Source organism: Nyctibius grandis, chromosome 3 (assembly GCF_013368605.1).
Source record: "Nyctibius grandis isolate bNycGra1 chromosome 3, bNycGra1.pri, whole genome shotgun sequence".
Classification (NCBI taxonomy): Eukaryota; Metazoa; Chordata; class Aves; order Nyctibiiformes; family Nyctibiidae; genus Nyctibius; species Nyctibius grandis.
The window spans coordinates 13,910,318-13,932,241 of NC_090660.1; the positions used below are offsets into that span (position 1 = coordinate 13,910,318).

A 21,924-nucleotide genomic window follows, 5' to 3' on the forward strand; every position below is an offset into this window, starting at 1 on the left:
GCAAATGCAGACACACCTATAGCAAAGTTCAGGGAACTCTGAGCTATGAACGAGTGAGTCAGCTCTGGGAACCCTTCAAAAACAGGCACCGCAGTGTGGAGCTAATTGCTGCCTGCCTGGGCTAATTAGCTTTTATGCAGCAGTGCAGTAATGCAGCTACCCTGCCTGTGGATCTGGCACTGCCTTGCAACTAAGATGGCAACCTCAAATCACCGTAATGCCTGGGCAGTGTCGTGACTTGCAGTCATCTTCCATGGAACAGAAGACAAAAAGAATTAAGTCAGTTTTGTAATGGTCAGTGAGGAATCCTGTTGTTGCTCTGACTTCAAGGAATATAAACATATGCATGTTTTGCTAAATTAAGGCATACTTGTGCATGAGATCAGTCTTCTCAGGAACATGACAAGTCTCCCTTGCACTACTTTTGGTGTTGTGCTATCACAGCAGTAATATCACGGAGACTTTCCCTTCCCTGTTTCCTTCAATATGCACTTACGCTAAAATCAGCTGCTGCGACAGTAACATCTCTGACTCATTGCCTGCAGAAAGGCTTCTAACTAGAAGTCCTTTTGTCAGTGTAACCTAGTGAAAATGAGAGAAAAAGATAAAATTATCATGCCTCTTAGGTTTAAAATATTTCTTTCGAGTTAAGTTGTTCTCTGCCTGACACGTACAAGAACGGCTAAATTTTAACATGGACCTAGGGCTCGTGTTTCTCTCGTACAGCACGGGTTGAGCAGAAGTAAAGGGAAGATGAAGCAGAGGAGAGATGGCTGGTACAAGAATCATTCTTTTTGTGTGTTCGATTTTCCAAGAGAACTTGGAAAAAAAAAAAAAAGCTAATTTCATCTTTGCTTCATTCAGCCACCGCAGGGACTAGGAACAAGTCTGGATCTTTTAGTTTGACTGCACACGTTCCCCTCATTTCAATGAGCGGAGTAACAGCAGCAAGGTTTCAGCCTGGTTTTTTTTTGCTCTTAAACTAAAGGAATTGCTCCGGTCACACGGGCTGTAGATCAGGCAGTATAAAGGGTATCATCACTCGCAAACATTTAACCAGTTTGGTACATGCATTTAACATGGGGGTCTCCACACGTCAGGGCAGTGGGCTGGGGAAGGAGCGGCAGACGCAGCTACAACCTGGAGCTCCTTGTGGAAGGGTACTGCAGGACTACAGCTGCTGCTGCTGAATTTAAGAAGGTGGAAGGAAAAGTGGATTCAAATAGTAACTGCAGTGTGTCCAAAGCACAGGGCAGAAAATATTCTCCATTTGTATAAAATATAGATTTGTATGTAAATATTCAACAATAACTTCTCTAGTAATGAATAAGAAATAAATTGCTTATTTGATGTATGATAAAACCATTATTTTGCACAGATGAGGCAGATGACACTTGATTTATATTGTCTTGCAAAAGCTTCAGACAATTAAGGGGAAAACTGTTCTGAGACTTATTACATTGACAAAATTCTGGTACAGCTAACAGCAATATGATTCACACAAGGATCGTCTGGCATGTAAAGCTCTTTTTAACAGATACCAATGTGACATACATAAAGCTGTCAGGTTTTCTCTAAAGGACAGTCATCCACTTCATGTTTCAAGTGCCAAATTAATTATATTTGACATTTAATTTATAACCTAAGGTATTTTACATTTGGAACTTGACTGTGATAACAGCAGATTAGAGAAGCACTCCGTGTGACAGAATCGATTTTTCAAGTTATTTTCCTTGTGTGTGAGGGTCTTGATTCAAATTTTTGTGTATCGAGCTTGCGTACAGGACACTGATACCTCTAAGCAAAGTAGGCTTCATTCGCCACCTCCCCCAGCCGTTCCGTGGCGAATTATTTTCCACTTTGAAGCAAGTTTCTTCTGCAGTCTTAATCACAAAGCTCCACCTAATGGAACGAGGGGGGAACTGTGCGCAGAAGAGAGACTGCTAAGCGCTGTTATCAAGGGAACACTGCTGCACAACCGTAAGCAGTTCATCTCCTCCACCTAATTTATAAAGTCTCCCCTTCCAAGGACTTTAAAACTTTGAAGTGGGACGAAAGCCAAAAAAAAAAAAAAGCTTTAGCTTTTCATCTGACTGAAATTGTAACCTTTTTATTGTAACTGATACATATTTCAATCCATTGATACTAATATTTCACACTGATAAGTCTCACCTTCTAGGTTTCAAAGCATTTAAAAATTATAAATATATAAAATAACCTGTAAATTTAGGTATACATTTACTGATAGATAATTCATTATTGAAAGTGAAATCTTTCACTAATGAAACAATCAACTAGCTTTTTAAAAAAATGGTAAAACATTTCTATCCATTTCCCCACTGAAAAGGAAGGCTTTCTGTACAATTTTGGATCACTCAGGTGTCACACTGGAACACAGCTGGAACACTAGCATTTAAAAATATTGCTGCAGGAAAGGAGCTGAAGAATTAGAAAACTTTGCAAAGAGCAATGCCATTTTCAAGGCAGAGCAATTTTTTTTTAATGAAGTGCTTTGCAGATGTTAATATAAAAGATCAGACAAATTCCTGCAAAAGCTTAAAAATCCACTCACCATTTCAGAATTGCTCCCCACTGAGAGGAGGGCTCTGTGGCCACTTTCTGACTTTTTCTGCAGCAGAAGGTACCAATTTAAATGTCACCTTGTTTTAAGATAAACCGTTTCATTGAAGAACCAGGACATTTATCACGATCATCTTATTTAATATGACTAACACAGTGATAGCCCTGAGTCTGTATTTTGAAATTGTCAGTAGTAGGACAAGACTAGCTCGTTGTTTTTAGTAAAAAATGCTGGTTTGGTATTTAATAGTCTTCTATCAAGAAAGGCACTTTGATATTCTGCACAAATAGACCTGCCCATCCAAAACTGTTTTAATTTCTAACATTTATGATCAGATGTAGAGGTATGACACCTGCAGCAGAACACCTTCAATTACAAAGGTGATTAAATCATGTCTTTAACAAATCTGATACACACTAACGTGCAGTTAAATCAGCCTATTTCATGGCCAGCTCAGATTTTGTGGTTTTTATCTCTTAACTTCACTACTGTCATTAGCCATGGTTCATTAACATGCTTTTCTTAACCCTGTCTCTATCTCTCCTCCTCCTTTGATGCCCTCCATCGGCGCGTGTAATGTCTCGGTTCTGCGAGATCTTCCTTCGTGCACAAAATCTCCGGTAACGTGACTCTCTCTGAAAATTCAGCTTCTCTGCTAAATCTGGCTACACTTGGACAACAGGTTCAACATTTGCAGGGTGGAGGAAGGCAGGGCCGGTAAACGGATGGGTGAGCAGCGTAACCCCGTCAGGCTCGTTTTCTGGGAGACCCGAGTGAGGGGCGAGCCGCGTCTGCCCGGTGAACCCGGCGGTTTCCCCCCCATGCACCACAAGGCAGCGCCTCGCGATTGCATTAAGGGATCCACCGAGCCAAGCAGCCCGGCGCGGCAGCGGGGGACCGGGCGGGCCGGGCCACCCAGGGAGAGCGGGGCCCCCCCAGGGGGTCGGGGCACCCCCGCACGCCTCCGGCAACCGAGAAACCCCCGGGCCGGGCGGTAGCGCTGCGAACCGAGGACTGCGTGGGGATTGCACCGGGATGAGGCAAACCACGGGCTTTCCTGCTTTATTGCCTCTGTCAGGGGCACAGCGACAAACCCAGCAGCCGACCCTGCCCCTCCCCGGGAAGCAACCCGCCCGGTGCCCGCGGGAAAGGGACGCTGTCTCCATCCCGGGTTAGGAACCGACTCTGGCAGGGCCGGGGAGCGCCTTGCTCTGGGAGGCCGCGAGGCTGCTCGGCCCCCGCTGCCGGCGGCCTGGCCATGGAGCAGCGAGGGGGCGGCCGCGCCGACGCCCCCCGCGCCCCCCGCCGGGCTGGGGCCGGGAAGCGGCTGCCCCGGCCCCGCGGCCCCCAGCGCTCGCCGCGCCCTCCGGCTGAGGCCACACCCCGGAGGCGGGGCTTAGCCCCCTCGTGCTCACCCCTGGCACGCACATGCGCAAATCACCATGTGGGCGGGGGAATGTGTACCCGCGCCTGCGCATGCGCTCTTGGCAATCCGCGGCGCTTCCCCCGTCCCCGAGGTGTTGCAAAAGCAAAGCCCGGCTCAGCGCATGCGTTGGCCGCGCCGAGCGTCTGATTGGCTGGCCGGTCCTTTCAGGCCAATAGCAGTGACGGTTCCTTTGGCGGTGTGGTGCTTCTGTCTTCCAATGGGATTGGTGGTTGTTGTCGGGTGGCGGCTGTGGGTGCCCTTCCTTTCCCAGGTAGGCCTCCGGCAAAGATGGCAGCCGCCGCGCGGCCGGGGCCGGAGGAGCTGGCTTTGCTGGAGAAGTTGCTGGGCCTGCCGAAAGGGAACAAGTACGGCGTCCAAGGGGAGCGGAAGGTGAAGGGAGCGAGGAGGGGTCGGGAGCGGGCAGCAGCGCGCGCGGGCGTCCACTGACCCCCCTTCCCCAGCGGCTCCTTACCTCCCGCGTCCCCGGCCCGGCCCTGCGCCGTCCCCCTGCCACGATTCCCCCCGCCACGATTCCCCCCGCCACCGATGCGACAGTGGCTGGGCCCCCCAGACCCCCCTCTCTCCGGGGCGGGCGTACCCTGTGTCGGCCTCAGCTGCGCATCCCCGCGGTCAGCTCTTCCCCTCGAGCAGGAGTTTTCACCTTTTCCCCTTCAATCCCTTCTTTCACCACTCGCCTTCAGCTGTGGCTGTAGGGCCTCGCCACCTCCTCGTAGGTTCTGGAAACCTCTTCCCTCTGCCTGTGGAAGAGTTATTGTGTGTCGTTGGAGGGATGTCGGCTTAGAATGTACTTGTTCTTACACCACTCTCCTTCTCCCTGTGTTTTCCTGGTGCCAGTGCAAGTTATATTTGTGCTGGCGTGGTTAAATTACGTGAAAAAATATGCGGTTTTAATATCAGAAATGCATCTGTAGTGAGGAGCCGTTGCTTTTAAGTATTTTGCTCTTTTAAAGTAGATGTCTTGATATTTTGAAGTTCTTATGGGAACATAAGTTCTGTGGTTTAAGAGGCACCTGAGGCACGAAAAACGTGATGTGAGGCTGAGAGTGTCATGAATGTGTGAGGGCCTTTATGTGATCTTCTCGGAGAAGGACAACAGAGAAAAGAAGCTGTGCGGTTGCCTTATGTTTTTGTATGTTTATTTCTTGACTTTATTTACTGTTTATGATTAGAGTCCTGAATATCAATATATGCATTCTTTGGTTGCAAAAGTTTCCTTCATTATTTAACAACCCAACTGGTATTTTAATGCTATTACCATCAAGCATAAGTCTGAAAAATCAAGTAACTAGATCTGTCTGTAGTTCTTCTTACTGCGTGTTGAGTGGAAAAATTGAATAGTAGCCAAAGACTCTTGGTACAACTGCAAAATGAGTATTATGCTTTCAGCTTGCACCTTATGTTAATTAAATCTGAACATAGATGGGCTCTTCTGGTTTTTCTTTAAAAAAATATTGCATTTTAATCAGTTTTTCTTCTGTCATTTGATGTCATAAGTGACTGAATGGGCTTTAGTCAGTTGCAGTGAGTTTCAATTCATTCACTTCATTTCTGACCCTTAGCAGTTCAGTTTCCTTTCCCACAGTTTAACATGTGCTAATGTCACTAACAAAGACATGGTTAAGGCTAGAGGTGTGTTGTGTTGTCCTCACCTGGTACCAGTGAACTACTAACTTCTATCATAGCATTTGGGAATAGAACACTAAGTATGAGTAAGCATTTCACTAAGCCTGGCTACTGCAGTCTGCTCAGAGAGCGTCTGGATGCTACTGACTTTATAATCTTAAGTCAGAGTCCTGAATTTGAAAATGAGTTAAAAGTTAACAACATTTCTGCCAGTGTTAGAATGAACAATACTATTTCTTGCTAATATCAGCAGAGTTTTATTAGTTGGAGCTAAAGGTGTCTTGGTTTGTCCATGTGCGTGTGTTAAATACACTTCTTCTCTGAAAACTGAAAATAAACCACCCCAAAGAGTAAAAAGAGAGCATACACCTTTTTGATGTTACTACCTTTAGCATGAATACTTCTAAATTCTGATATTGCTTTAAAGATTCTTTTGAGGGGCTATAAAAAAACAATAGCTATTCTTATAGAGACTGCTTTTTGAATGAGTTGTTTAGTATTACACTTTTGTTTCCTCTTCTAGGTTCCTGTTCTTCAAACAAACAATGGTCCTGGTCTGACAGGATTAATGACCATAGCTGCCCACCTAGTTAAACGGGCTAAGAAAGACCAACTGCTTGGAAGTACTGCAGAAGAGAAAGCTGTTGTTCAGCAGTGGTTGGAATATAGAGTGACTCGAGTAGACGGAAGTTCTAGTAAAGAAGATACTAGATTAATTCTGAAGGTAAGGAGTACTTAATTACCTTGCCACTGAATTTTGGAGTGACTAGACCTTGAAGAAGATTACAGTGCTAATGTGTGTATGAACAATGAATTAATAAAACTGAGCAAATGCTGAAGGCTTGACAGTAACTTTAAGCAGTGGTTTTTATTCTGCTTGCTGCTTTTCATTTTGTTGACAAAAATACCCCAACAACCTGAAACAGAAGGGAAGACAGCTTAAACTGTAAAATATACGAAGTAGAGCTCTTACAGTGTCTCATGGCTGTAATGCTGTAAACACCTACCCAGGGTGCTCCAGATAGTTTAGAGATTGTTCATCTGCCTAGTCGCTTATTAGCCGTGTAAGATGCAAGTTTCTTGCTATCTTCATAAAACCTCAGTTACAAACAAGTTGGTGTTGTGTTTCAAGATAACACTGCTCTGATTGTTTTAAGAGCTATTCTTATTGATTTGGTAATTATGGAATACAGGCCGTACTTGATGGTGTGATAATTGGTATTGATCCCAAAAGGAGTTACTGGAGAGAATTGTGTGTGAAAGTGAAATCATAAAGGAACCTCTGCAAAACTGCCCTTCACATCAAGCTGCTTTGTACAGAGGCTTTGGGCTATTGTATTAAACTATTAAACTTTTCTTGTAGTCTGAAGCTTCCTTCCTGTTAAACAGGTAAAAGTAGAAAAGAGAATCTCAAGGGTCACCCTGTTACTTGAGCAGCCAGATGGCAGGGAGTAGATAGCAAAACTTACTCTATTTTCCTTCTTACTCCTCGTGACTGGTAATTAGTATTTTTGCAGTCTTGTGGGAACAGAGCTTGAAGAGAAAATTAGCTTTACACTGTTAAGTTCTAAGGGCTCTGTTTACTAAGTGTGCATGAAACAGCAGTGAAATTCAATCGATTTTTAAAGTGTTTATTTTTTCTAATTTTAAAGGTGTGTTTTAGATGGGAAGTACACAGTGCTCAGTGCTACTACTGAGTCTGGGTTTAGAAATAGCTTTGTGAGCTGCAAGGCATTAGGAAGGTTGACTTTACTTGAGGCTAGCAGAGTCTTAATACTTCTGACTTTTGTTAGGTTTGCCAAGTCTGAGTCAACTAGAACTATTGCAGAAACCAAAGATAAACTGAAGCAGCGTTCAAGAGTTAATACGTTCTGTTACTTAAAATCAAGAAAAATCTTGCATCTTAAAATGGTGCAAAGCAAAGCTTTGTTAGTAATCTGTTGTCCTTTTCAAACTGACAGCCTCCTTGATCTTGAGGACTTGGAATATCATGCCTGCTTTACAAGGATCAATTTGTTGAAAGCCCTAAAGAAGCATTTCTCTCACTTACACCCCAGATAATCTGAATTATCTTGATCTCATTGTATCTATGGAATACCTTTCATTGGTTAAGCACGAGTTTGTTTACATTGCTTCTCTTTTTGTAATATCTCTGGTCTTATTTTCTACGTGCAAATGCTATCAGAACCTTTACAGTCACAGTCTACAGATATTGCATGAAAGCTGTCTACCCTTTTTGACTTTTCAGAACTTGATTGAAGGAGGCATTGACTAATCAGGGTTTAACTTCAGGTTTAGCTGTACTTTGAACAGGTGGTATGACTAGGTGGCCCTCAGAAGTCCTTGTTGTCTAATTAATTTTTTTAAAAACCTGTATGACAAGTATTATGTAATTTCAGTCGTTTTTCAACCAAACTTGTGATGCCTTTTTTTCTCTCCCAAACTGTGAGAAGAGCATATGAGAATAAATAACTAACTTTTATTTACCTTTCTTGCCCTTCTATCATACAAAAACCAACAGCAAGTTTTCTGTCTTGTTGTAACAAAATATATGTGCTCTGGATTGCTTAGGTGATGATACCTGCTTTGTCAGCACACACACTGAGTATTTGCAGAACTGCATTTAGGTATTAAAACCAGACACAGAGATATGATGGTTCCATGCTGAAGCTGGTATCTCTCTTCAGTTTTAGCCTTTGCAACACTGGCAGTGTAGAAAAGACAATATACTGAAATACAAATATGTAGATAAATCAAGTGTTTCCAAACAAAGCAAAATTTCCTGAGAAATTTACTGAGAAACAGTATCACTGGAGGGAGAATCTCTGCTTTTAAGTATATTCTACTAGATATTATCACTTCAAAATTTTCCTGTGGATTTTTTTTTTCTTAGCAGATGTTGAATAGCCAGAATTTATTTTGATACAGGGCTGCTGTGGAATTGTTCCGGCACTAATAATTTCATAGTATAGCAATTAAGATTTTTTTTTTTTAATTTGTTCTCTTGCCACCATGATTAATCGGAAAAAGAGGCAGCCTGCCATTAAAGTATACTATGCCAAAAGGGAGTACAGATGAAAAAAAGAAAAAACTAAAATAGGGAGGGAAGTCTGAGGTTGTAGTTTTACAACGTGTCTGGAATACACAATGGCAGTCTTGGGACAGTTGCAGCCTAGAGCCACAATTTATAATAAGCTGCGCCAAAAACAGTTCAGTCGCTTCTGCTATAAACTTAAGGCTGCCTCTGTTTAACCCTTAACTGAGGTGACGTGGTTCTGAGAAACATCAGTAAATAACTGGTTTAAGGTTTGTTAATTTGAACAGGAATGGTTTTCTGTTGGCCTTAGGAAAGTAGGTTCTTAAATTGTTCTTACTGACATGTTGACTAAAGCTGTTACTTGGCATGAAAACAATCATGAAGTAGTCACACCATCTCAGCCAGGTTTTTTATATTCATTCAGAGCAAATGTCATACTGTTCAGAACCAGCCAATGAAAGTGCTCTTGGAGTTTTGTTTAACTTTGATTTGTGCTCCTGTACTGGACAAAATTGGTCCCATTTAGGGAGCAATACCTCTGGACTGTTCTTCAGCAGATAAGTAGGAATGATGATTGTCGATAGCGGTGATAACATAATATCCAATGCATTATGTTAACTTTCTTTCCCATAGGATGAGAATTTCCTTTGTTTCTTTGATGTTTGGTTAGTGGTAAATTAAGCTGCATAGGAAAAAATCTGAAAATTACTGAGTTGTGCTTGATAACTAGTAGTTTTTCTACTCTTCTGGGAAGGAATTGAGAACCTTTGTGAAACATTTGTGCCATCAATGTCTACTTAAATGTTAATGAATTCCATTTAGGAGATACGAATGTGTCTGCTTTGTCAATTTTAGGTATTCAAAACTTGAGGTTTCTTCCCCCGACTCCATCTTCAGAGGCATGTTCTAAATAACTGGGAGCTTGTACTTGAATTCACAGAAAAGCTTCCATGGAAATGTAGAAATCACTAGTCTCTGAAGGATAATTACAACCAAGAGTTTTTGTGTACTACTTTCAGTGTCTTATACATAAAATGTTGCATGATTTCAACTACTTTTGTCCCAATTTCCTGTGCTGTCTGGCTGTAATCATGAAATCCAATTACAAATGTGAATAAGAGAGCTTCAATTCTTATTTAATGTGCTTGTTTAAAAAATTACTGTTTTCGCAAATACATAAGCAGGTTAAACCATGCTCTGTCCATGCTATTACACAGTTCTTGTACACTGTTTTTTGGTAGACTTCTAAATGGGATGCCTACCCACTTTGACAAGTTTGTCCAGCAAGCATTTTTTAAACTTCAGCTTTCCATGTTCATTTCTGTCTGTTTTCTGTTAGCACCAGGATGTTTTTGTGCGCTTACAGGTGTAAAAGATTGAATTTTGATTATTTGAGCAACATTTGTTGATTACTTTTGTGTCTTTTATAGGAAACTGTGTTGAATATGATATTCTTCCAGACCAGGTTTAGCTCATAGTTTGCCAGTTAGACAGAAAAGTCTTGCATTAGAATTAAAATTATGATTATGCCCCAACAGTGCAGTTACGCTTTTCTTGGATATGGCAGCAGAACCCTTTTCTTGGGTTCTGCTTTGTCAGAGGCTTTTCTGAGGCATTTGAGAGTGCTCAGCTCTTTGTCTTTGCATGGTGTAATATAAAGGCACTTAGGGCATAAACGACCTCGGGAATGTTGCTGACTGAAAGGATGTGCTTCTGTGTGTAAGGGAAGTACAGACACCAGCAGTGTGGTGTTGTGGACAGAATATCCAAAACAGAAACAGAGTATTATTAGATCAATTGTAAGCTATTGAGTCGTCGTAAGAAGCAACTGTTAGTTATCTGAGCTGCTGTCTCAACTTGCGGTGGCTGGAAGGGATTCAGTCGCCTTAGTGGATGAGTTGGATTACAGACGATTAGACCACATACTTAAAAGATAGTAAGCGGTACTGTGGGGTATCCAGAAGTGTGCCGTGTATGGGATGTGTTGAGCTGTCACTCTAGATATGGGCTGTAAATTGGACTTTTCTTCCATAGAACAAGCAAATGGAAATCCATCGGTTAGTCCGTAAATAATTCAAGATCTCTTCTTTCCGTTGCTTTTTTCCCCCCTCATACCTGAAAATGGAATTTGAATTGCTGCAGTTGTTCAGTGCATATTAGTGTATCAAGCTGCAGTTATACCTTAAATACCTGTCTGAAATTTGAGAAAGGGTTTCCTGAGGGATTGCAACAATAAGTTCATATAGTTATGAGCAACTTCCAAGACTATTTCAGACATTTAATACTGGGATTGTATATACGTTATCAATTTAAGTAGTGACATTCAGTACACAAAAGACAATGATACAAATGACAGCTAACTGACCTGAATTTCCTGGATGTAACAGAAATTCAAACACAGTTTTGTATTCATGTTTTCATTCATCTCTCCAGGACAGGAACAGTATTTCAGTTTTATACTATGGTCACTTAAGAAAGCTTGGCTTTCGGGAATTTTAACACAGTTGGCTATTAGCCAGTAATATAATCATCTATGGGAAGCATAACCCATGGGGCAAGATTAACTAAATGTGCCTAGTGCACATGAAAAAAAAAATGGTAATGTGGTGTTTCTGAATTAGCTTGACTTACAGAATGAAATTGGAATATGTGTCTGTATTTTATGGGAGGGAAGTACACGTTCAAAAACAAATTGTAAACTAATGCTAATTTATCCAAGACTAAACCATTTTTGTCAAATTCCATTTGTTCAATTAACTGACTTCATAAAATTTGACGAGCCAGAATAAATAATTGTTCACGCTCTAATGGCTTACCTTGCCTTTAAAGTTTTAGGGGTTTTTTTTTATTGATGAATATTTTGAGTATACATGCGGAGTATATTCAAAGAGCAAATTTATTCTTTGTATAACATTAACCCATCTTTGTGTGATATTAACCCATCCTGAACAACTGGGCAAACAATATTTCTGCATAGAAACTAGCCTACCTTTTAAAGATGTATAGAACTAAGAATTAGCATGCTGTAAAAGTCTTTGATGCAGAAATCCAAAATTTTGAGCAGGAAAATAACTGTGTTGATTGTACCTTTAAAGATAATGAGCTTTTTACTTTACAAAATCCTGAATCTGTAGCCTAGACTAAGAAGAAAGGGGATGGGAGAGTTGGGGATATAACTTCAGTGGTGTTATTTCTCATTATAATCCATATTGAGTTTCTGGTTAATCAAAATTAAAAATGCTGGTCAGAGAATCTATGTCAGGATAGATGAGTTTATGATTTTTTCTCTAATAGACAGATCTCTAAATTTTTTTTTCTTCATGCAAGCTTTTCTTAATGGTGCATTTGCCTTTGTGTTGTGTTTATGAAATTCCACAGAACTGTACTTACATGTTTAAAGTAATTTGAGAGGTAACTAACTTTAACAAAGCAATAAACCAGTCTAAAGAAAAGAAGTTACATAGCCAGGGGCAGATGACCTTACAGAATTTTAACTATGCAGGGGTTAGTATTTTTCCCTGATTTGCTCTAATAAAAGAAATCAAAGCAGACGTGAGGATGTTTAAATGCTACAGAAGTACAGGAGTCCTGTCATAAAGAGGTTGTCAAAGAAATAGTAAAGTGGCATAACGGAGTCGAACTTGTCAGGTTTGAATACGAGGTCAGATGTCTTAAAGTCTGAGCATTTTAGTTTTGGGTTTTGGGTTTTTTTACATATGCACTGTAGGACATCTCCATATCAGTAAAATTATGGAACCACAAAAACTGCAATATGTTTAAGGCTAAATGTAATTTTTAAATTGTTCACTGATTATTGACCCCCTTCTTCTTGCCCTAGACCTTTTTTTCTTTTTTTTTTTTTTTAAATAAAAGGTTGTCTGAAAATGGAACATAATGTAATTGAGACTGAAAAATTATTTCAGGGACTTTTTAAAAAATATTAGTTATATTTAAGCTGCTTACCTCTGTTTCTGGGGTGGGGAGAAGGAGTGGCTTAAGGAGATCTCTGAGGAAAAAGGAGTGCATTTACTACAAGGTTTTTCAACCAGCAGAGTAATACTAACAGGGAGAGTTTCCAAATCCAAGGAAAAGCTGGGAAACTCTTTTCCTACGTTTCTGAAAAGAATATTATAAAACTAAAGCTCGCTTTTTCTGGGATCAGGGTTAAAATAGATAATTTTGTTTGCCGTTACATTGCTTTCTTTAGAGGGAAGTAAGGGGCAGAAAGGTGCATAAGTTGGATAAGAAGTAGGTAAGATGTGGAGAAAAGGGAAGGCAGGTAAAGAGGTAGAGCTGATGTGTGATGCCCATGTTCTCAGCAGTGACACATTTGAGGAAGGATGAGTCTGCCAGCCTCCTCTGTTTTCTGGCAGAGAATGACTGCATACAAAAAGTCATGAAAAAGGATCTTTGAGTAATACAGATTTGAAATATTTATTCATTGAACCTGAATGGAAGCCTTCTAATACCCACTCTTACAGCCTCTGATATGGAATTGTTGAGGGAGAGATGATCTTAAAATGCTGAAGCAGTGCTCTCTTCATATATGAACATAGACAGCAACTGAATTGACAGTATTGAGTCATTAAGAATTGCCAGCAGTGATTTCAACATTAATAAAAGCAGGTGTCAAATGATACCAGCTGATGGGTATCAAGTTTCTGGCATTGAGCTTGAAGCACATTATTTGTCTCCCAGCCCACTATCCCTTTGTGTTTCCCTGGTTCTTATACACTTGCAATTCCAGAACCTTGCTGACCAGCTGCATTGAGTGACTCCTGGAGGACAGGAGAAGCTGCTGCCAGAAGAGCAATATACTCTCCTTTGATCATAGGACTGCATTTTCCACTTATTAAATGTTATACATTTAACAGTGGTGCTTCTGAGTCATATGCACTAATAAAAAAAAAATACACAACACTTGCATGTTTGAATTCCAGTAATCTGAAGCCAAGAAAAGACAGATTTGAAAGTGTTTCTGTGGAGTCAGCTTGATAAGTAAAATAAATCACACCTATATTTACAAAAATTTGAGTTGATGTAAGTGGGGGAATTATGAAAAATTATGTGCCAGCAGCAAGCTGGCTAGCACTTTGTTTAGAGACCAACATTTAAATTTTATTGAACTTGCGCTATCAAAGAATGATGATATCTTAGTTTATTATTGTGGCACTTTTTAGAATTTTTTTCTTCGTTTAATGTTTTTCTCCTTTGCTGAGTTGGGATAAATTAAAGCTGATGTTTATTTTATATGCGTGGTCTCCAGAGGAAGTTTTCTATTATCTTTAACAATGGCCTTACTATTTTGTCTTACAAAGTCAATACTATAGCAGTATAATGACTTCTTCCTTTTTAGGATCTTAACATACACCTTGAAGATAAAGTCTACCTTGCAGGAAACATTTTTACCTTAGCAGACATTTTGATGTATTATGGATTGCATCATGTCATGGTAAGTGTTATTGGCATTGTTTTTATACGTACAACTATTGTTGTTTATCTAAAGGGCAGATTATTGTTGTAGAAGTTGACCTACTGAATTGATCAATGACAATTACAGAGCAAAAATGGGGAGATTCCTTATAAGAACCTCAAATAAAACTTGTTTTTAACTTAATTTTTTTACTTTTTTAATATTTAGCTGTGGATCTGTCAAACGAAGTGTATTATCTGTAGTGTCCAGAATGCTTTAGTTTCCTCTATGTAATATAACAAGGATGATGCCTGTCCCTGTGTTTCTAGGTATGAGGACTGTTATCTGTTCAAGTCTGAAACATGACTGCTTACAGAACTACACGGGGAAAATAGATAAATGAAACTGAAAGGACGTGTCAGAACTGAAAGTACTAACCTTGTTAGTATTGGAGAAATGCTGCTGGTGCTATGAAAGATGCACATAAATTAAGTTTCTGAAGGATGAATGCATATAAAAGTGTCAATCATAACAACATGTCATTCGTGTTTCAAGGCTTAATGGTGACTTGATAACATACAGAATATGAAAATAACGTGGGGAGCTGATGCTTAGGAGAAAAAAAAATAACAAAAAGAAGTTTGTACTGAGTGGAGAAGATGTTGAGGTTCTTCGTACTGAGCTCAGGGTTTACTATGTAGTGCTTATAAATCATTGCACCTCAGTTTTGAACCCAAAGTGGTAATTTAAAGATGAAGCAATAGAAGTTATTTGTATTTGGCTGGAATGTGATTGTAAATGAGCCGTCCTCTCTGGAGTGGGTACTACTAAGCAAACCAAAGGACTTATACAAAAAGGTCTGCTAAATTCTTTGGAGAAGGTAAAATCAGTCAGTTTTACATTTGAAAATTGGGAGAGAGGGGAATAATCAGAAAAAGATTCCTCTGACAAATGCACATGTTTCTGACAGTTGGTGAATTCAATCAACTGGGTGAATGGTTACTTCATAAAATTAAAAGCAGGACTCTGGGAGAAGAGTGCAAGAACACTACACTTCAAAAGGGAGGTGTGGGGGGGTGGGGCTCAAGTAATTAAATACTACCAAAAATGAGGGAGAACATATGTATATATATCTTGACTGTCCAGGAGTAAAAGCTCAAATGAGAGAGTGTCAAGCAGAGGAGAACGAAAGGAAGCTTCATTTTAGAAGGTTTTTGAAAACATGTTAGAGTAAGGAACTTGGAATTAATTCTGTTAAATCATATTTGCCTTGTAAAATATCTGAAGTAGTAAGATAGATGTGTTGACTAGAGTGTCAGAATGGGTTACCTTTCACATATGTAGACATAGAAAAAAAAGTATAAGTACTTTCTAAAAATGTGACTGTATATGCTGTAAGAGTACGAGCTCAAATGAGACTTTTTTAAAAAAACTTAGGCAGGGGAAAATCAAGCGTATTTTAAATTTAGAGTTTGCTCTAGAGTAGACCACCTAATCAAGAGGAAAATATACAAGTTATTGCTTTGGGAAATAGAACAGATGGTAAAAACAAATGACTTGGTGCTCCTGGGTGCCTGTAACCATCCAGACACTACCTGGGACAAGTTTATGGTACAGCATCTGTTTCTGAAATGTTTTATTTCATGGAAGATAATTTTCTGAATCAGAAAGGTACAAAGGGCAAATAATGGGGTGGCTATCCTAAATAAAAAGGAAAATCTAGAAGCTACTAGCTAGGAATTACAAATATTTTGAAGGTTTCAGAATTGATTAATATTAGTACTTAACTATAAAGGTAAGATCTTGAACTGTAGAATCCTGTGATTTCCTCCCCCCGGCCCTGTAATGAGAAGAGTTGTCCAGAGCTGCTTCTCTGCCCCAATCTTTAGTGGGGGGGCGGCGGGCAGGGAAAGCTGTTGTATCTCCTAATGTGATGTGGTCCAGGGAAGCAGTTTGTCATATCCACCACTGTTTCAGCTAAGCCTTGTGCAAAATGTCAGTAAATGTTTCCTATAATCCTTCAAGAGAGGAGGTAGAAATGGGAGGCATGGCAGGGAGGGCGACCCCCACAGTTCTTGCTGTCCATCAAGCTTTCTAGAAAATTGATTGGAAAAATGTTAGCAATAATGACCTTTAGGATTAATCTCTCTGCTTTTGATGGACTAACAACTGCATGCTAACACAGACATTACTAACAGAATACTGTAAATATTACTGACATACCATGATTGTCCTGAATGAGCCAAGTATTATGAAAACTTTAAAAACCTTCTGATGCACCTTTCACTGGAAAGGTTTTTAAGACCACCCAATCCTATTGCTTATTTTTTCACCTGTGGTTTCATCTTCCTTTCTTGGTGTTTCTGAATATAGATCGTATATCTTCGTATTCCTTCCCTCTTCCCACCTTCATTTTGCCCTTCCAATTATCCGGGGGGCGGGGGGCTGGTTCTGAAACCTGGTTCTTCACTGTCCCAGAGTGTCCACTTGAACTTATTAATCAGTTTGTCTACTGAACATCAGCAACTCTTAATTTTGCAGTTGTATGCCTTTCTTTCATTCTTCCTCTCCCTTCTGGTTAACTTAATAAGCACAATAGTACTATGTGTTTAAAAATCTATATTGTGGGAAAGGAATTAGTATTTTAATGAGTGAGAGTCAGATTCACAGGTAGTGTTTTAGGCTTCTTACAGACTTAAGTCTATTTTGAGTCTATTAATTAGAAGTATACACATGTAATAATAAGGTAGGAACTAAACTGTATACATTGTTGTTCTGCATCATAATATAGGTCACAAATACCCAAAAAGTGCAATGCTTGATGCTGTCTGCATGAGCTTTTTCAATCAATGTGATTTACATTGTTACATGTAATTCCATGTCTCTGTGTATCTAATATAAATAATTGTTGTCTCTAGACACTTTGATTACTTAAATACATATGTGGATAAACATGATGAACAATGAAGTTCTACTAGGTTAAAGCATAGATTGCAGAGAAAACATGATTTGGAAGCATTGCTTGAGCATAGCTCAGGCGATCAGTAAGCATTAAATTCCCCCTGTGGTAATGAACTTGTCTTCATATAATTTTTTTAATTTAAAATAAAAAAGTTTCCCTGTGTTTTTATTCTTAAGTATTTTCAAACAGTATAAGTCCAGTTCTAATTAAGAGAAATAATCAATACAAAAATCAATGTGTTTTTATACTTCAAAAATTTTGTCAAAACCAAGGAAGTAGTCTCAAATCTCTATGTCTGACTTCGAAATTTCTTTAATAAGGCCTAAAAAACAACTTATGGGTGAAATTTATATCTGCAAATGGAAGAAGCCTCAGTCAAAATTTTGGGGTCAAATTAAGTACAATCAAGTACAGAACGAACAAATTTGTTCTCCTCAGGTCAAAACTACTAATACTGATCTATAATGAGACTGCAATAGTAGTTTATTTTCCAGTTAATATTTTCCATAATTAACATTTCCTGTAATAGATTGCCATCAATTTTTGATAATATTCACTGGTATGCTGCTTATCTTAATACTGGGATAACAGGCTCTCCTTCTAAAGAATGATGCTGGAAATGGTACTTAAACTGAATTACAAAAAACAGTTTTACTTTGAAGAAAAGATTTAATTTTAAGCATGATCCTTTAACAGCAGAAAATTAGTCAAAACTAGGTAAAGGTACATGCGTTTCATGAAATACACCATTCAACTGGTTTTTGTTTTTTTCTGTTCATATCTAAAGGTTAGATTTAAAAAGTGAGATAGTATCTTATCCTTTTCTTGATGCTGAAGAGCTTCAGATGTAGGCAGGTATTTTTAGACTATCCATGCACATGCGGGTGTGGGAATGGGAATTTGTGCCTGCATCCCCAGCGCTACTGAAAGCAAATATGATTAAAGCTTGTGTATTTGTAGCCCTTCTAGAAACTCATCTAGTTGCATTGTATGATGACCACCTTGGTTACCCATTGTGAGCTTTGTGGTGGAAGAATAAAAGATTTTTTTTTTCTGTGACATTAAAAAAAAAGCGCCTGTCAAATTGAGTGTGTGCTTCTTTGCTATTAAAATAATTGCTTTAATAGCAAATAATTATTTTAACAGCAGAACAGCAGCCTTTCTTAACTTGGGGGAATTATCTAATTTAATGAGGAAGAACAGAAAATACCCATCTAAGAAAATGTTGTAAAAAATGCCATGGAAGTGATCTCTAAACAATTAACCTAAGAGTTATGTTCTGGGTAAAAAGTAGAGCATGCCACAAAGTGCTTTTTAATAAATTTCACTGATAGAGTACATTATGTAAATAAGTAAAAATATCTTCCTTGTTGTGCCTAGAGTACAAAAAGGGGTTTTCTTATTAGAGTAGCTATCTGTTTTGCCCTTCAGATGTTTTTTCACTGCACTAACAGAATGGAGGAGGACTAGTTTTCCAGAATTTATTTTTGATTTACATCAGAGAAATGTGAAGATTGAGAGTTATCAGTATAAAATTATGGGGAGGAAATACTGTATCTGCCGCAAAATGTGAAGTGTAGTTCAGCATTTTCATAGCCAAGTCCTTACCCATTGAAGACTTTGGAAAATGTAATTACAACACCAACTTCTAAGAATACAACACTCGCAGAGCTTAAAGTAACAGTATTTTTAGTATCTGCTTATGCTTAAATACTTATCTTCACTTTTAGTAATTTTAGATGGCCTTACAGTGCACATGTGGTTCTCTTCATGCTCTCTGTTGCTTTGTAAATGGTTCTACAGCTTCATACCAAGCACGAGCTTCCAACTACCATTAATTACAACAAACTGCAGGTGATCAGAAGCATCTTCCCCTAAATGGTACTGCATGGGTTTTTTTTGTCCTGAATGCTGTGCGTGCAGAAGCTCAGGCAATTTGTGAAGCACCCAGTGTCACATTTTAATAGCTTCCACTTCTTGTTTGTAATGCCTTTAAAAATTCTGGAGTTTTTCCCCGTATCAGTGTTACTCTCTTCCACTTGGCTAATGCTGATTAACCCTCATTGTTTTTGCTGAGCTGGAAACATATGTGGCTGTGTTTTAATTGATTTGTCTGTGCACTTCTATCAGACTATACAGCTGTAGGAGTAGTGTTTACATTTCCATGCCAGCAGCAAGAGAAGCAGATTTTTACATACTGCCCGAACTGGGGTTCATACAGGTCAAAATTGCAGAAGTTGTGGAAATACATGTGCAGGGCTGTGCTTGTATTCTGGCAGGTGAGTCCCATAGGAGGAAGAGCTATGTGGGTTTAGGAGCAGCTGCAAGATCCCTGCTTTTTGGTTGTTGGCACAGTTACTATGCTGTTAATTTAATAGAGCTTTAATGCTATGTGGCATTGGTTTAGAATTCCTTCCTGCAACTCCTTGAAATTCTTTTTCCTTGGTATTTTTCTAGTGGTTCATCTTCTAGTATATATCCTTATTTTCATTCTACCTCTACATGTTTAAAGCTTTCCAATTCTAAGCCAAGTGCTGGGCTGAGTGAGAGAACAGTAAGGAGAAGCAGCAAATGTCATAGGCAGCTCTTGAAATCGAAAGGGCTGGTGTGTCATGAGGTGAAATTTAACAGGAGACTTAGTTTTGAACACCAGCTTTTCACTCGTACAGCTGAGTAAATGAGTATGTATAGCTCTTCCTGTGTGATTTAAAGTTTGTTGGAATGTACTTGTTTTCAGCTGTCCTGTGCTCGAGATCAGATTTGTAAGGGACCTGCATTATCCATGAAATCTGGTGTTTGTAGAACAAGGCATGAAGAATATGCCATATGTTTAGCTTTTGAGGAGGGGATTAACCTTGATTAGCTTTAGAAGCCTACATATTAGGCATGTCTAGCTAGTGATTTGTATGTTAAAACTATCCTCTACAGGTGTCCCCATTTTTTATTGACTGCAAGGTCAAGGTGTTGTCAAGATGACTAAGTTAAGCTTGATGGCTAACTTAGCTAACTGAAAATGAAGGGAGGTGAATCCCACACTGATTGGTTTAAGTATAGGTGAGGTAAGATAGGGTAATTTATGTGAAGATCAAGTTTTGTTTCTGTTTTGGTTTTTGTAGTCTGTTTTGAGGAGTACCCCATTTGTAATTCAGCTGTAGTAGTTTAATGTGAGGAAACAGATTATTGTCTAACCTGATAAGATAACTTCATTACAGAGGAATGAGGAGACCTGAAATTGCTAATCAAGGAACAGTGATACAGGATGGAAATAGTCCTTCTACAGCTGAAAGACTTTGAAAGGTATAGTTAAGATCTGTAATCGTAGATGACTTTATCTGAGCCGGTCCTCTGACAATAGTAAAGGTAGGCTTGAAGCTCCTCATTAATGTTAGCCACAGTTCCTGTGGCAAGGGGCTGTTGCAATAGCTATGTGATAGTTGGAGGCTTCTTCCTGACTGATCTTGCAGCTGTTTAGATCTGGTTTAAAATAAGCAAGTGACTGTGGTGTTGACTTGAGAACTCTGGTGAACAACAGGACCTCAAACCTTAGGAGTAAGTTATAGTATTTGAAATATGTTTATGAAGTATGGACAGGTTTGTTTTACTGTAGTAATTTGAATCACGCCATTGCTATCTTAATAGTGTGAGCTAGCACATCTGAACAGTTCAGTGTCAAGGTGTGCTGTTTCTGAGTAACTATTGTATGGCTATTGCTCAGAATGGAAAACAACTTTCAGTTTTTCTATCCAGTCTGAAATTGCCTGAAAAAAACTTATTCCTGTACTTATAATACACCTTGAAATACAAAGTAGTCATTTTGCCTGTGAGGAAAGACCGCCTGCGTAGATTAACGTGAAAGACTTGCATGTTGTAGAACCCTTCCCTGTCCCTCCCAACACTGTATGCTAGCCCCATGAACAGCTAGATGCATATATTGAATTCAAGGAAGCTAACGCCCTTTTTCCCCCTCTCTATCATACAAAGTGTATTCCACCTGCCAGGTCTGTTCATTTGAGTAAACTATAAGTAAATAAGTATTTTGGGCTATGAACTTTAATATGTGAAATTAAGATAGAATACTGCTGGACTGTAACAACTTTTTATGTGAGTTGAAATCAGCTGTAAAACTATCCACTTTTATTTTACCTTACCACATGTTATGACACTAATGATGCAGGGCCTTGTATTTCTTCCCCATGCAGGTGGACCTCACAGTGCAAGAAAAGGAGAAATACCTTAATGTGTCCCGTTGGTTCAACCACATTCAACATTATCCAGGTGTCCGACAACATCTGTCTACTATCATCTTTATCAAGAACAGATTGTACACTAATGCTCATTAGGGAAAATCTTAATGTCACGTTGGAAGGGTGTTTGGGAGTTCAGAAGTTATACTGTCCAAAACCACTAACTTGCAGATACTGTTTGTAACCTTCTGTATGTGAACCAAAACTGTTGATGCCTCAAATAATACAACTGCATTGAATTGCTGTTGTTCGTTCAAGAATTTGGACTGGTTAAAGAATTGTATCGTGTCTGATTAAATGCAACAATGGTAGAAAGATGGAAATTGAGTTTTAATTCACTATTTTTTAAAAATGAAAAGTTCTTTCAATTAAACATTCAAGTGTAATTACATGGTCTTTGTAGGAAAGAATTACTTACTTTCCTTCAATTATTCACTCCTTTTGCTATTTATTGAATTTTTACATATGTCCCGCTTTCTTTTCATTTTATTTTCCATGGATGTTTAAACTAGTTTTGTAAAAGTTAAGAGCTATATTGTGTGCCAAGGATATGAAAAAGGGAATATGCAAGTGTTACAAAGTATTTATGTGACTGAATAAATTATTTTAAAACTCTA

General features: G+C 39.1%; 1 protein-coding gene across 1 annotated transcript; it reads left to right on the forward strand.

The window, feature by feature from the left end:
* Positions 1–4,240: 4,240 nt before the first annotated feature.
* Positions 4,241–21,924, forward strand: EEF1E1 (eukaryotic translation elongation factor 1 epsilon 1). Its single transcript, XM_068396459.1, has 4 exons — positions 4,241–4,397; positions 6,175–6,375; positions 14,045–14,140; positions 21,263–21,924. Exons 1-4 carry the CDS (start codon positions 4,296–4,298, stop codon positions 21,401–21,403), a joined length of 540 nt encoding a protein of 179 aa, XP_068252560.1. The 5' UTR covers positions 4,241–4,295; the 3' UTR covers positions 21,404–21,924.

Bases quoted from the DNA above. Each gene is read 5' to 3' on its own strand.
- EEF1E1 (XM_068396459.1), top strand. From the start codon at position 4,296: ATGGCAGCCGCCGCGCGGCCGGGGCCGGAGGAGCTGGCTTTGCTGGAG. The intron at 6,376-14,044 runs GTAAGGAGTACT...CTTCCTTTTTAG, and splicing joins ATACTAGATTAATTCTGAAG to GATCTTAACATACACCTTGA. The intron at 14,141-21,262 runs GTAAGTGTTATT...TTCCCCATGCAG, and splicing joins ATGGATTGCATCATGTCATG to GTGGACCTCACAGTGCAAGA.